Raw genomic sequence first — 16846 nt, 5'->3', positions numbered from 1 at the left:
AGTTCAGAAACAGGATGAAAGCTTTATACTGGCAAAGAGAGAGCAAGCAAAAGGATTCCTAAGTTAAGGCAGGCCCTGATGCTGGTTGTGGACTCGGTCTGCAGAGCTCCAGGCAGTGTCTGACAGACTCATCCTGCTCTGGTGTATTTTCTAAGGACCTGTTTCACTGCCGAGTGTCCTGTCAGGTGTTAGTCCATTCTTAGGCACACAGATAAGCCCTGGGTGAGCCCTGGATGAGCCCTGCAGATCCAGAGTCACTAAGTTCTAAGCTCTGTAACTCTCAGCACGGCAACATCTAACTCGGTCTGTGGTTGTGTGCTGGTTTGCCACTGGCCTGTGCAGGAGCAGCATTAGCCCTGAGCTGTGTGCCCCAGAGCCACCCACTGAACTGTGTGCCCCAGAGCCACTCACTGAGCTGTGTGCCCCAGAGCCACTCACTGAGCTGTGTGCCCAGGAAACCATTGGCCCACCTGCAGAACCTGCTGCCTAAGGCAAAGGAAAGCTACAGTGTGTGTTACCAGTGTCTTCAGGGTTCAATGCAAGCCTTTTCTATTCAGGTCAATGCATCATGGACCATTATTTACCTCCTTTGTGTTTCACTAGCTTTAATTTTTAGACCTCTTGAGCTATTTTTTTAAGGGCATGGACACATTTTCTGGGCACTATGCCCAGTTTAGTTTAATTTTCTGCAAAATTATATACAGTGTCCCAGATACTGCATCAAGAAATACTAGCTTATAAACTAAGAAATAAATAAAAATAAGCACATTCACTGTTGAAAGCCGTGGTAAATGCCATCTAGCTCCTCCACTGTACTTCTGTGACATGATGATTTCTTGATCAAGTAGCACTGTACTTTTAAATATTAAAAAGTAGCTTCATTTAATTTATAGAAAGGAATCCTGAGCTGGATCTTGCTTTCTGATTGCAGGAATAGCTTTGGTACACAGCTGAGCAATACTGATGTTTCATTGTGTTTATGTCTAGCATTATGTTATTAAAATATTAGTTACAGTTGTGATCAACATGTTACAGAATACTCTGTTGATACTGTAAAAGGTCAGAAGACAGTAACCAAATGATTAATGGTATCAGAGTAATGCTCCCATTTGAAGCAGTGCTTATCCAGCAGAAATAGCAGAGCTGGCCTACATAGCAGAATAATAAAAATTCAACAGAAGAAATCTCACAAAGACATGTGTAAAAGGATGAAAAAAGAAAGCATTATATTGCAATACAGTTTAAAATAAGTAGGGACCAAAAACATTAAATATCTCATCAATTTATGCAAATATGTCTCTATACAGAGAAAATTATTGACATCAACATTACTTCTAACTGCAGAGGCAGCTGGACACATTTCTGGGAAGGGAAGAAAAGTAAATAGAAGTTCCAAACTCCAATATAGTTTTTAAAATTTTGTGGGAGTGGGTTTTCAGAAATGCTTTCCTCATTGCCCCTTGATCCGATGGTAAATGTTGTTCTCTGTAGACTTTAAATAACACCCTTTGTGATGGCAGATTAACTACTGCCTGTCCACAAAAATGCTACATTTTCTACCATTTTAGGGTGGCTTTTTTCAAATGAGTTCTAAGGAATTAGCTGTCCAACTCCTTCTTCTATTAAGAAAAGAGGAACTACTCACCACCAAGTTCTATTTTTAAAAACACAGCACCCATGTTTATACTGTGTTAGCCAAAGTTGTACAATCTTCTCAGGGCAGAATAGCTCATAAAATTAAGAGCTTGTCCTTGTTCTCCACTGATCTCAGGGAGAGTTAAAAATGTGTAGCAGCTTGTATCACTGAAGTACAAAGGAAATGCTGTACCTGCATTCTGTTCTTTTAGGGATTTGCCCATATAATGAAATGGATAAAGGGAGGCTTGTGCTCCAGTACATGACAAGATATTTGAATAGATGTTTGCCTTGAAAAATTCATCGTAGGCCAACAGACTGTTATAATACCTTCATGCATTTGTCTCACCTAAATAGAGTCATTTAGATTTTGATCATTATCTGAAGAAATTGTTAGTGGATCCCATTGAAAAGTTATATATACATAGAGGGTCTTTATCCACATCTCTGCTATACCGAATGTTTGGGTTTTTTTAAGGAAGTGCAAAATGCAAGATAACCTTCTAAATCAGGGAGCAAAATCATTAGATCCTGTGTGTTGATACTGATTGCAATATTACTGAAGTGGAGAAATGTTGCCTACACAGGAGTTCATGAACTATCCAAGTATCACAAAACTTCAGCAATTCCCTTGCCGTAAGATTTTCCTTTTTGGACAGATAATCACGGTTTGGGGTGTTATAAAGCATGTGGAGCCAGGCATTTCCCTTATGAGTACAGGCTTGAAGAAGCTGAAACAGGTGATTTCATGAAAGGTCACTTGTCATATTGTGCCTCCAAAACTGGGTCAAAATCCATAAGGGAAATAATTTCACACATAGGATTCAGAATTTTGACAAGTCAGGCTATTTTTGGCCCCAGGTACACACCTTTTGAACAAAAGACCACTCGTGAGCTCAGCACATTGTGAAGGAAGAAAGAGCTGAGATGGTTCCCAATATTTGGAAGGCTGCTCACACACTGTCAGAGGCACTGCTTCAGAAAACAGGAGCTGTAGCGTAGAGCATGATTGTAAATATTGTCCTTTCAGTTCTTGGCTTGTTTGCACATTCTCCACAAGGATTAGGGAAGAAGACAAAGTCGCAGTTTTATTTACAGAAAAATCTCCTCTGTGAAACAGAAGTAAAGGTTTTTTGTCTTCTATTCATTTTTGAGAGAGGATTCTTCCACTTTAACTGGTGGAGCCTGGAAGGCCCACTGATGTTGTCTTAAGCAGCAAGAATGTGCTGCCCTCATATGCCTAACAGGGCTTCTAGATCTGCTTCAGCTGGCAGATCAATTCTGGGGCCTTTCATGCACAACACTGCCACACTCACTCCCTTGGCCATATCTGCCTGCACACACCATCTGATTGCCTTACTCTCCTAGAAAACAGGAGGGAAAAGGAACAGTTCCTCTGTTTGGATACCACTGTTACTGCTTAGTTGTTGGACACTGTAGCTGAAGGGAGTATTTAGCTCCTTCTAATGTCAAGTAACAAATTTAAAAATGAGGAGAATGATATAAACAAAACATTATGGTACGATGTCTGAAAGGAAATACTCATTGCAGAGTTAATGCTGCAAAACTCCCCTCTCCATTTTCCTCTTCCAGATTTACAGTTCCATGCCAACAGTCGGGGTGTTTGACTGAAAGGCACTGATCTGAGGAGAAGGAAATGTCAACAGTGCCACACCTGGCCTTTTTTCTCAAAACAGAAGGAAGTAACAAAGCTGTCTTTAAAAAAGGACAAATCTTGACTCTTTTTTTCCTAAACAAACTTGTCCAATAGAAATTTTTTTCCTATGGATTGTTTTCACTAAATAGATGCATTCCTCCAATGCTTTTTCCATTGTCAAATATTTCAGGAAAACTCAGTGACGTTAATGGACTGTTCTTGGTTTGTTTTGGTACAGTAGTAAAAAAAAAAAATTAGTGAAAGGCAGGTGTATAGAAACTATGTTCAGCAAGACTGTGAAGTTTCCTTTACTAACATTGTACCACTCGTACACACACCAGTGTCTTACTTCAACAGCAGATCTGCTGACTGGAGAATGAAATAATGCAAGGAATTAATAAGTGTGGCACAGTTTTGCTCCCTATTTATAAGTCAGTGTTCTTATTCCCATGTGTGAGGTCTCTCTTCATATTTTTAAATACTTTTAGTAAATCAAAAATGGAAATATATAACTTACACCAGTTTTATTCTTCTGTTCACTTTTCTTAAAAAAATCAACCCCCCAAAAAAAATCCGTTTCCATGATGCATTGTCTTTTTTTATAAGCAGAACCATCCCTTTGAGAGGTGAACTTGTTCACAGAAATGAAGAGAATTCAAGTGTTTCATGTTGCCATTGGCTAGGGAAGGGAAAGGAGACAATCTTAGCTAAGGAAACAGATGACAAATCAGCATCTGTGTGTTTCTTGCTGCCAGCCAAAATGGAGTAACACTTAGTACTTTTACTTTGGCCTACCTGACACTCTTGACACATTATACTTCTGCTTATTAATAAGGTTCAGCACAGAAAAAAACCTCATATGTGTTATTTTGGGGGGTTTTTTTTCAATATTGCAGTGATGAATGTTATAAAAGAAGGTGAATATGAATATAGGGTGCATATTATATTAATTGTTGGTGCTGTTAAATATTTGAACAGGTAAATTATTTCTTAAGCATTGTAGCTTGTTTTTCAGGACATTAATAGTGTAAAATGAGCTAGGATTAAATGTTTTAGTTAAACGCACATTTGAGGACTAAGAGGTTACTTCAACTCTTCACTCAATGAATACATTTGTAGATTGCCAAAGGGATTTAAGAACTTAATTCCTTTTCAAATTAATGGTAAACCCACCCCACAGCTGTAATAGGAGTGTGAGAACTTTTAAAAAAAAAAATCCTGTAGCGCTGCTTTTTCAGAACATGACTAGCTATTATGTGTGCTGAGTGGGTGACTGTTTTTCCATGTGATCATGACTTTCCAAGTTTCTATATAATCCTGACTTGAACATTTTCATGGCAAGAAAAGTACGAGATCGCAGATACTGTTAAGTAATCAGGGTAACAGAGGACCTTTTCTAAGAACTACTCCAAGAAACCTAATCTTCAGTGTACATGACTGAAGGACATCAGAATGACTTGAATGATTTTCCAGTCCCCCGTAATTCTATTTCCAGAAACTAAGACAGAATATCCTTTCAGAATATTTCACACCTGTACTTTAGGTAGCAAATATTTCTACTCATAGAAACAGGACCTATTTAAGCCATAAGAAGCAGGGATGGCTACAACTTCACTCTGTCCTGGTTTTTGTGACTCTTACAAGCCCTGCTTTTTTGTCTGCACGAAGACACTACAGAGAGAGGCTGAAGCGAGGGAGAGCTTTTGCCAAAAAATCTCTGTAGTTTAAGAGTAGTATTTAAAAAATAAATTGGGACCTTTGTATGCTTTTTCTCAATTTAGTTGTTGAGAATATTCTAAATGTCTAAGGGTTTATCATACCTTGCTCAACAAAAAACATCTTTGCAGAAGTGTCACTGACACACGGTGTTGACTAAAATTTCTGCAGTGTGCTTTTTTCCTCGGTAGTAAAAGCGTATCCATATCAGCCAGTTTATAAATAGCAATTAATAGCTCGTGAACTGGTGGTGCATTTGCAGGAGTATTTCTGTGACTTTCTCTGTTCATTTCAAGACAAGTAGTTAATCAAAAAGTCACGCAGAAACTTCAGTAAAAAATAAGGCTCCAGGTGTTGAGTTGATCTCTTGGACTGTCTTTCAAAGATGACTCTTCATCTAAGCTTTAAAGGTTGTGAGCTACACCAAGAGTAGTCAGGGCAAGAGGAAGCTTTCTATCACACTGCATGTCCAGTAGAAGGTATCCTTTCATTGCATTTCATCACTAAAGTTGCCCAATATGCTGGGATCTATTTAGACTCTTTAATGGAGCTGTTTGCCTTTTTTAATGCCTTTCTCCCATCTGCTTTACTTTCATGTGCCTGGGATTAGCATAAAGAATCAGACAGGCTGCAAACTTGACAAATGTGTTATGCCTTGATTTTGAACTGCTGTGACAATCTGGGTTTGGAATATGTTGTTAAAGCCATTGGGCTCTGTCCCGAGTTGCCCACCTGCTTATCCACCACTAGGCAGCCAGGATCTGGAGTAGATGGTACACAGCATGTCTAACTCTAGGTGGGGGAGGTTCTCTTTGATATAATCCAGCCATTACACCGTGGATGCAGAGTTATAACACACGCACACATGGATGAGACAAGACTTTCATATTCCATTTTTTACCTCTCAACAGTAACTGAAAAAATGGTAAGAAATTCTACAATAGCTTTTCCTTTTTGTGTCTTCCTCTTCCCTTCCACCCTGACTCATTTTCACAGCTTAGAAATTTTACAAATAGCTCACACACTTGCAAGGGCTGGGGGAGTAGGGAAGGTCCTGCCAAAAAACATTTTGCAGCTGGAGAGGGAGGGTGAGATGGCATTTGTTTACATCCTTCTGTTGAGAAGTAAAAACATTTTCCAAGCTTTGAAACAGTTGGAAGAGGGAACCCATCAGCCTTTCTATAATTCAGTGTTGCTGGTTTCAGAATTTTTTTTTGGTTTTCTATTCACGCACAGTATATCCGGGAACACTTGCTGGATCTTGTTGGGGAGAGGGTCAGGCACTGCAGATAAAAATGCACTACTGTCTGTGCAGACTCCACAATTATTCCTAGTCTTCCTCAAATGCACATACTTTGATAACCTGGGCTGGGGGAACCACAGGAGCTCTGCTTAGCAAAGTTGGTCTCTGTCGGTCGCCTTGCAGGGGAATGCAGCTGCCTGGCAGGAGCTGTTTGTCTCCCAGGAACACACGGGCTCCTCTCTCCTCTCTAGGGGTTGGGCAGGAGGTAGGGGGGAAGGGGACCCTGCTGCCTGGGACTCAGCCTTACCTGGACATGTGCTCCCGCTGGGGTCTGTGTGCCTTCTCCAGCCCTAGTTTGGTGAAGATCCCCACCAGCACCATGACTGCTACAACCCCACAGATGATGTAGACAATGAGGTTGGTTTTATCCCTGGTAGGGTCATGCAGAGGGTCGTCTATGCGGGAAGGAGGCTTCCCAGTGTTCATCCACAATGGTGTCTCATAGTTCGTGCAGGTGCTTTGATCCAGCCTTGTCTTCTTGAACTTGCAGCAAAACCTGAAGCCACAAGTGCCACAGCAGAAGATGAACTCCCCCGAGCTGCAGTTAAAGGGGGGGTCCCATTGCCCCATCACGTCAAAGTAGCCCCTGCAGAAGTCTGGGGTGGGAGGTGGCTCGGAGGGGTCCAGCTGTTCCCCGAGGCTGGAGTGGTTTCCTCCCGAGAGCACCACAAAGCTCCCCAGCTGCTGGCCAGCTTTCTCCTGAGCCCGACACACCAGCGTGAGAAGGTCCGCCACCAAGTAGCCGAAGAGCAGCCGAATAAAGCCTTCCATTCTGCCTCCCAGCCCCGGCTCAGCGATGCTGCTGCCGCCGCCGCCGCCGCTCGAGCTGCTGGATGCTGCGCTGCGCCAGGAGCTGAACATAAAGGGGCTCCGTCAGGGGCCGGGCGGCCGCTCAGCCCGCGCTCGCCTCCAGCACCACGGACAGCCCCGGACGGGCCGGGCAGGGTCCGCCGCCCCCGCGCAGGGTCCGCAGCCCGTCCCCGCTGCGCTCCCGGGGAGCGACCGCGCGGCACTTGTGGAGCGGAGCGCGCGTGAGAGGGAGCGCGGGAGGGGGAGGAGAAGGAGGAGGAGGAGGAGGAGGAGGACCGAGGGGTGGAGGTGGCGGCGGCGTGCGGGGCACCGCGCCGGGCTGGCGAGAGGGGCGTGGAGGGGCCGCCAGCGGGAGGGCTGAGGCGAGGGCGCTGCAGGGGCGGGGAGATGGCGAGAGGGCGAGCGAGGAGCCTCCCCGCGCTGCCCGGAGCACCCACCGCCCGCTCCCCCGCGCAGCCCGGCGCGGTCCCTCGCACAACTCCCTCAGAGAGCCGCCGAGCCCCGCCCGGGGCCGGGCTGCCAGGGCAGGGCGCGGGGGGCTGGACGGGCTCGCCGCGGCATCCAGCCGGCGGGAAGGAAGGGGAGATGCGCCGTGAGGGAGAGCGCGGTGCAGCCCGGCGAGCCCAGCCCGCTGCGCGCCCGCCCGTCCTCCTGCCGGGCTCCTCTCCCTCCTTCCTTCCTTCCCTCCCTCTCTCCCAGCCCCGCTGTGGGGCTTTCCCCCCGCCGCAGAGCCGACCCCCGGCTCGGCCCCGCTCCCCGCCATCCCTTACATAAGACACTTCCCGCTCCCCACAGGTGCGTCTCCCACAGCGCGGGAGCGCCTCCTCGTCCCGTCCCTCCGCCCGCCCCGCGCTCGGGGGGTCAGGGCAGCCCGGGCAGGGAGGGGTGGGCTCCTCGGGCGAGCCCGGGGCAGCTCCGCGGGAGGAGAGCGGCGCGTCCCTCTCCCGATGAGTAGAGCGCTCCTTCCCCGGTAACTCCTCTCCGAGCGGTCCCCGGAGATCCACTCACCTGCGAGGCAAAGGCAGGTGCTGCGGGCGGAGCGGGGTCCATGGGGCCGCACCTCCGCTACCCCCGGGCGGGAGCGGGCGCTGCCCTCGCCCCGGCGCGCCCAGCACAGGTACGGCGGTGCTCGCACTGCCTGCAGCCGCGCGGGGCTTTGTCTGTTAAACATGAGCTGCCCCTGCACATCATTTATTTAAAAATCTCTCTATAATGTCAGTCGGCTGGTTCCGGAGGACACGGCGAAGCTGCGGATTGTTTGCGAGACACGGAACTGGAATAACTTCCCCCAAACAGAGAACTGACTCTGAGAAAGACTTTTTAGTGATTCACTCTCCATCCCTGTTATTTAACTCTGTCATCTCTGCCTTTTGGTTTGGCAGTAACCTGTGCAAGTAGCAATAATATTATCCTGAATACTATGCTGCCACCAAATGTAGGAAATAAGCCCTTTATGGCGTGATTTAACAGTGTGGGCTGGTGCTGGAAGCAGCTTCCCTTCTCCCCGGGGCATGTCTGTGGCTGCCTTGCTGCGGCCTTGCGGGCTGCTGTGGTCCCTGGGGAAGGGGCTGCTGTGCTGGGGCTCTGCAATGCCAGCCCACCTTCCCTCTCCCACTGTATCGCTGGCGCTCTTCAGGAACTTCGGCCAAGTCCGTGTGGAGTTGTTAGGCGGTAAATAAACAGAAAGGTGAGGCAGAGGACAAAGCAGACGTTTGGAATCGGAGAGGGCTGTAGTTAGCTAATTGCGATCCTTTGCCTTCTCTTAAAAATAGACTCTAAGTACAGTGATGATTCCACTGAACAGTTTGACAGTAAGCCTTGCATCTTTGTCCAGGAGGTAGGTTAGAAAGCCCCTTTATTTCTCAGCAGAGAAAAACAATCAGCCCCAGCCAAAACCAGCCTTTTTGGCTTTTAATATTTAATTCTTAAAACCTCCACCTCATCAACATCCCCTTTCAAGTCTCCTCTGAAATCATATCATTCCTCCCTCGTGTATACTTCTCTCTGCTATTATTTATTATTTAACACTTTGTGATGCAGTTAGTGCTGAAAATACTGGAAAAAAATGAATCTTTTCCTTACTTATTATTGCATCTAGAGACATTTCAGGTCCAGTCCTGTCAGGCGCTTAAGATTATGCAAGTTCCCCTGTTGATTTGATGGCTAAAAAGCTGCTTAAATATTTTGCATGATTAGTACTATACATGTGTGGAAATAATAACATCAAAAACCGATTTATTTTATGGGTGATTAATCCTGACTAAATATGGTACAAGTTTCTTGTTTCCCTAAGTTCCTGGGGCTTTCCTTAAGAATCCTCATATAAAAAAGAAGCCCAAAGGATTTAGGCTAGAGCCTAACATCTGTGGGATTCAGGTCCATGAGATCAGAATTCGACCCTAAGTGACGTGCTTGGGAAAAACATGAGGGTGATTAAAGCTCCTTGGAAAAAAATATTTCCTATGGCACCAAGAGACTTTGGATCAGACCTGCGGAACCCAAAAATCATGCTATCCCTAATAATATGTTACTTTAGTGGTTGAGCTCTCTGAGCCTGCTAGTTGTATTAGCAGTGAAGTTATTGTTAGCTGTACCATATCTTAAAATTCTAATAATGAACTGGAGTTGTTCTAGACCAGGGCACAAACCCTTTTTACCAGACCTGCAGTTTTGTGTTTTAATGGCTTCATAACATGTAGTTTTAAGAACACCTGCTTGATCAAAACATAAACCCATTAATTATAATAATGGAAACAAGAAAACTAGTTGAGAGAAATGTGTATTACACACAGTACTGAGACATATCTTGGGTTATTGCATGATGTTATGAAGTTTTTCTCCATTAAGTCAGTCAATAAATGTCTCATTTATTTTCGTTGTGTCTAAGAAGTTGAGAAACATGAAAGATTTCCCAGTTTAGCACCATAATCATCACTTTCAAGACTTGAAGAATTTCAAGACCTCTCCCTTTAACATTGCTTTAAGGTAAGTAATAATTACCTACTTTTCTACAGATTTATCCCATAAGGAATGTATTTTGCCTCTGAAACAACTGAGAGAGTGAATGTTTCAAGTAGAACTTGCAGAGTTGTCTTTACTCAAGTGCACATCCATTTAATTAAGTGAAATTCTTTTAGGCACCAACATTATACAAAATTCTTATTATCTTTTTTTCTCTAATTTCTTTGACTTGTTTTCACCAAAACAATATGAATCAATGGCAATGCTTGTTGTTCAGATTTAAGATAGAAAACAAGCACTTTTTTCTGGCAAATTCTGTAGCAACGTGTACTCATCTCACATGGCAGTTATATAAATGCATATAGACTCATACTCTATATATTGAATTCTGTGTGGAATTGTACATAGTCTTAGAACTGATTCTTGCAGGGGTGTTTTTACGTAAGTAAGAGAGTTTGAAAAGGAGTGAAATTAGGAGAGAAAGTTAATGAGTTAACTTGAACATTGAGGTGATGACAAATCTGAAGAGTATAGAACAATTAGAATATACAGAGCAAAGCAATTGCAATTATTATGTTCCAAATTCTATATTTAATTTTAATTCCTTTTTTTTTTTTTAAATAGTAGCAATGTTGATAACCTTTGAGTATTTCTCTGGGACTGACTACCTGCTAGAGAAAGTAGTCCTTTGCTGAGCACTGACTCAATGGAGCTTTGTAGCCAATCATTAATTCCCAAGAAATGCCATATAGCTCAATCATTATTATTAACAGACATTCCAGAGCTGTGAGAATCTGTCAAAAAAAGCAGCCAGACAGGCCTGATCTCAGACAGTATTGATGTGAAAGGTATTTTGTGATAAGAAATGTCATGTGGAAACTGGAATGAAGCAGTCAATGTCTGCTTCTTTGGTAGTATTTTCCTACTGAAGTGGCATGTCTGGATGTATAGATACAAAATGTATTGCCAGTGGAATACAAAAGAGGTGATGATTCTACCTCAGCAGACCAACTGGCAGCAGGGCTGCAATCACTAGTCTGTAAAAGCACAGGTAAATGTTAGAAGGTGTCCGCTGTTCAAGAATAAAAGGTATCTTAGCAAACATGAGTTAAGGAAGCAAAATGTGTTTAAACAAGGAGGCTACAAACATCTTTATGTTTATAAATACAGTCCCATGATTTACAAATATTGTAAACAGTCCTGAATTACACAATACAGAAGTTTGCTTTGGACAACTCTACGTTCTTGAATTAGCATACACCAGACAGCCCCATTTGCTTCTCCCAAGTTCTGACATTGCTCAGTGAGGGGTATTCTCTCCCACTGGTATTAGTCTTGCTGAATGGTCAAAATGCATTTTGTTTTAGACCTTGCTTTTAGTTACACAGAGAACACTTCAAAAGGATTTGTTCCTTTAACCAGTAACTGCAATCATTAATATCATATCAGTGCAGCAACGTGTGAAATCCCAACCTGCACTGTGTTGACACTAAATATACTTCTCCTCTTATAATTGCTGAGCACACGTCTTTTAAACTAACACTTCCCTTTTCATTAAAAAAGATGCACATTCAGGCTAGGACAGAAGGAGCTTGATTTTATATATTTATTAATGCACAGAAACTTTAACAGGAACATCTCACAGACGTTGAGCATTTTTTAGTTATTGTCATCAGGTCTGAAAAAATATACATTGCACGTAACAAAGGGATCACCATCAAGAGATCTTAATGAGCCAGGAGGTACTGCATGAATAAAAAACCATGAGAGACTTCTTTTTTATGGCTCACTGAGGAGGAATATAATTTATTGCAATTCTATAATGTAGAAATCACCTTTATAACCTAATATTTTCCCTACAGTCTTCTTGTGAAACCAAAACTGTAGTAATTACATGGCTTGAGTTTGAGGCAGGAAGTGACAGCACCCAGATTTGGAGTGGACTTCATGAAATCCTGAGAGTTCTTTTTAGCTTCACTTTAATTCAAAGGAATTTCAGAAAAATTCAGATAAATTTAGAAGGTAACTGGAGTACTTGCAATAGGAAATACATGTATACTGCAAATGTCTTCAGTATACAGCACTGGAAGAAAGTGCCAACCTGTCCAAAGCAGCTTCCAGCAGTACAGCTGAAAAATGAGTTGTGCCCTCGGGTTCACCTGTTGCACAGCTCTTGCTTTGATTTGGAACAAGGAGAGCTGCCAGTCAGGTTCTCTCTTTGGCAAAACTGATGTTACTTTTGAATGGTAACAGTATTGCAAGTACCTGTGAACAAGGTACGTTTCTGCTTGTTATAAATTAGACTGTCATGGAATTTAGATCTGGAGTGATTGGCCAGGTGTCTGAGGATTACTGCAGCTGACAGAGAAGGCTCTGCAGCTCATTCCAAAGTCGTGCCAACAAAATCTTTGTCTTGTTAACAAAAAAAAAAAGAAGAAAAAAAGGCTACAAAGGATCAAAAAAATTGGAAGTGCTTTTGGATCCTTCCAACTGAAAACCAAACCACCTTTGTTCCCATGAGTTCAGCTTTTCAAAGCAGAAAGAAAGTCTTTCTAAGCAGGCCTAAAATAGCATTAAAAATTGTCAAGGTTAAAGGGAGTATAATAGGCTGTATATTGTATCTGAGCATAGAGAAGCTGTGCTTAGACACAGAAGAGGACATAGCAGAGAAAATTTTCTGATCCTCTGCTGTCTGACTGGCATACGTTAGAACAACTGAGGAGCTCATCTAACCAATTCCTCTTCTAAAACTGCTCAGTAACTGAGATAAAGAGGTAAACAAGTTTAGTCTAGAATGTGCATTCCTCAGGCCTGGAACATCCTTGGATGGAAGAGAGAACAAGAAGTCAAATTAATGAGTCAGTTAAAGTCTGCCAGTTTTAGCACTAATAACCCTCAAGGGCTATAGAAGTGAGCTGTAAACCTCAGAAGGGAAGAATTTGCTCTTCACAGAAATGTAAAGTTGCTGTACTACTTAACTAACAAAATATTTTAGCCACCATATATTTTGCATGTCTTCCAAAATGTACTGTCAAGCAACCAAAATCAAAAGTTCTTACTGAAAATTAGACCTTTTTAGTGTGCTTCCCTGATAATAAGCTTTAATGATGTCTCTCTGCATCATTGTCACAACATGCCCATCCACAGCTTGATTTATTTTTAGCCTTACATATAGTACTAATATATAGATGTAGGAACTTTCAGATTTATGAATAAGAAAATTTCTCTGACAGTTCCATTTTTAAAGGATGCTAACTGTTAGAAGATGCTCAGGATTTTAAAATGGTAAGTCACAAGACAGATTAAATAAGAGGTACAAAGTGATAACAGTCTGAGTTCTGTGATTCCTCTTTAATTCTGTGACATTGCTATCACTGTCAGGTGATGCTGTCACCAGTTTTCAGGTGGCTATCAGATTCACTTGTGTTATTACAATGCCTGGACAAGAGCATCAAATGTGGTTGCCAAAGGTTAAACATCCACAGACCAACTCACTATGTATTAAATTCAACAACTGTCTTTACACAGGAAACTGCACTGAGTGATTTTGCTCAAGAGATGCTGAATAATCACAGCTTACATGAAATCACCAGATGTCTGAGTGGTCAGTACTTCTGGAAACCAGGTCACATATTTGAAAGCCCAGTAACGAATTCAGAAACTAAATTTAGGTACATATGCTGGAAAACTGTTGATGTGCACAAATACCAACACAGGTTCCAGACCACGCTTTTAGGCAGATGGCAGCGACTGCCCCTTCCTGACTCCACTTGACAGCCAAATGTAAAGAGCAGTACTAAGCTGCCTCCAGAGGGATTTGCTTCTCTGTCCTTCAGCATGAGAGCCAGTGGGAAGGAACAATCTATCAACCAGGTATCCTGGCAGGTGGTTAAAAACCCATGAAGGTTCCAAGGTGGAAGAGTAACTGCCATTCCTTATGATTCCTTATGTTTTCTTTCTAGAGAGCATTCTGATTATGATAACAGCATTCATCACTGATATTTCTCAGCACAGTGCAACTCTTTTATACCTACAGAATTGGAATATCTATCTAGAACATCTCTCTAGCTATTCTGTAATACCCTCTGAATGAAAAGGCATCAATCTAGTTTCCCTGCTCTTTGCATCAAGTCAATACTAAACTGAAAAGTTAATGCTTGGAGTAAATAATGTGTAGTAGCGTATTTTTGATATTTTTTTTGTGGTTTTATAACATTTATGTGCCTAGAGGTTTTTTATTATTGTGAAAGTGCAGTGATCCCACAGCTGGGTAAATAATAGGACAAATAAAGGGATTTTAACTGTAATGTGAAATGCACATTAGGGAGTCTTAAGAAGTGGTGCAAAAAGATGCTGACAGCAGATTCCAGTGGTATCTTTTCGTTGCAGTGTTTACTTAAACCAGCAGATTATATCTAATATGCTAAATATAATCTAATGCTAATAACATATTTAGGATATCTGCTCCCTAACGCAGATATAGGAGATTATTACAGAGTACAATAAGGTAAAACACATTTTTTGATTCAAAACACTGGCATCAGAGAGTACAGTTTTCATAATGGATTATTTAATCTGTAATTTAAATAGCCAAGTTACTTTGGAGTAAAATGTAAAGAAGCTTCAAAAGGAATACTTCTGTGTAATATGGAAATTGTGTATATATATATATAAAAATTATATTTATTATACATGTATTCTTCTATATTTATATCTACTTATATATTTATATACACATACCTATTTTTATATATACTTACTTTTATATATATACACATATATATAGGGCTGGTTGTAGCAGAATACTTAGTAAAAGGACAATTCAAAATTTTCTTGGGTGTGTGGGAATTAGTCTGTCACTCACTCCCACACACCTGACAGAAAGCTGGCCTCTTTAAAGTCAATTTTGTAATTTCTATACACCTTGAACTCTTAAATAGGATTTTCCAGTTTAACAATTTCTCCCTGTGAATATAGTGATTGATCTTCTTTAAAAAGAAAAAATAAGAAAATTTAAAGGAAATGGCATATAATTTCTATGCAAACTAGAACAGTTGAAGTGAGCCCTGACAATATGATGACCAAACAGACAATTTAGATGGCTGAACAATAGGATCACTTTCCTACACAAACAATGCAAGTATTTCAACACATACAATGGCCATAAGTGAAAAAGAACAGATAACTCTAATACCAGTTATCTCACTTGTTTCAGTCATAATGTTTAGCTCAAGTCAAAAAACCCAAAACACTAAAACACTTGCACAGCAAGATCAGAAATAGATCCTTCATGTAAAGCCTCAACCTGGGTCCAGTTTTCAACCTCTTCATCTCATTGCAAAGGATTATTTTAGTGTTAGGTCTGTTGGCTCTCATTAGTTGCTTGTTGACAGCTGTATGCAAAGGACAAAGTCTTGACTCATTAGTGTTAACAGGAATATTACCATTGAAATCTACCAGTGAAGAGTCCACTCTAAGGAACAAGATTTTGTAAGTTTATTCTCATTGAGATGTTCTTTATAGGACATAAGATTCCATTTGTTTCAGTGGGATAATTTTTATAATGCTCGTGTTATTCATAATGAAAGCAAACCCAAAATCTAACATTAAAGAAAAGAAAAGAAAAACCATAAAGGAAAAGGTCAAGACAAAACCAACAAAGGCCACATTGTGATGTTTATTATATTAGAGAATGTAGAAATATTTAAGGAATTAATGTTTTCACATACTATGCACCTTTAGAGTCCTGTGCAGACCAGCTGTATGTTGCTGAAAATGTATTTACCAAGCTCTCTGGTCATCCAGTGCATCAGTCTCTGGAAGCCCAAAGGAGGCATGTTCTGCTGGCACAGGGATAGGGATGGGATAGGGATCCAACAACTCTTGTTTGTACCTTCCTGCCCACATCCATCCTGAGCAACTTCTCTGTGCCCTGACAGTGAAGAGGATAAGGGCTCTTTCTCACTGACTTCATGACCCTTCACTACAGCTGGAATGCTCTGGGACAAGGGAAGAGTCATCTCTATACCATGGACAGATATAATCTTCTTGGCAACTCATATACAGCTGTGAAGTTGATTCCCTGAGGATATTGAAACAATTACAAATTCACTTCCTTACAAATAGAATGTAAAATCCTTTCTTTCCCCCCACCTATTTAATAATAATAATAATAACAACGATGATAACAACAACAAAGCCATCCCTCCTAGGACATGAGGAGAAACTAGAGATCCTTTACTGTGATTACACTTAGAGCTTGTAAAGGTGTTTTGATACCATGGTGATGAACACAGTATAAATGCCAAGATAGATGATGGATCCAGCTGGCACTTCTCCCTCCTCCCCCACACATCATGGTGTTCACCACAACAAGTTTATGATTTTGTCCTAAAAATCTGTTGAGTCTTGTTGGTCTTTACAAATTTACTTGCAGAAACCACAAAATGCTCTCTTTACTTTGATTTACTTTACTTTTATTTAGTCTAAACTGTATGAGAGGTGCACGAATTTTTTCAGAAATGACATTCATACAGCCTATTATTCTCTTGAAAAAAACCCTCCCCTAAACCCTAGCTGATAAATAAAGGTGAGTTCTCCTTCTTGGGAAAAAAATATTTTATATATCTGTCTGCTCAGTCATCATAGACAAGTTTTAGCCAGAATGGTATTATTATATTTGTTCAGGTGAGATTTATTATTCAGAAGATCAAGCAGAAAGCCCTTGAAGTTAACTTCTAACTTGCACTTTTTCTATTTATATA

At 41.6% G+C, this 16846-nt stretch overlaps 1 protein-coding gene across 2 annotated transcripts in view; it reads right to left on the bottom strand.

Moving 5' to 3' along the window:
• SHISA9 (shisa family member 9) overlaps positions 1-8226 on the bottom strand; it is a 174510-nt gene extending 166284 nt beyond the window's left edge. Inside the window, exons 1-2 of one of the 2 annotated variants that reach the window (XM_027655087.1) lie at positions 8130-8226; positions 6559-7164 (exon numbers count right to left, since the gene is read on the bottom strand). In XM_027655087.1, the coding sequence (XP_027510888.1) occupies positions 6559-7082 (524 nt within the window). In that variant the 5' untranslated portion in view covers positions 7083-7164; positions 8130-8226. Of the gene's footprint in view, positions 1-6558; positions 7365-8129 lie in introns of those variants that run through there. The other variant, XM_027655086.1, reaches the window with a different exon arrangement.
• Positions 8227-16846: the final 8620 nt, after the last annotated feature.

Source organism: Corapipo altera, unplaced genomic scaffold (assembly GCF_003945725.1).
Source record: "Corapipo altera isolate COAL_440 unplaced genomic scaffold, ASM394572v1 98, whole genome shotgun sequence".
NCBI lineage: Eukaryota > Metazoa > Chordata > Aves > Passeriformes > Pipridae > Corapipo > Corapipo altera.
This window is presented reverse-complemented; position numbering and strand designations above follow the sequence as displayed.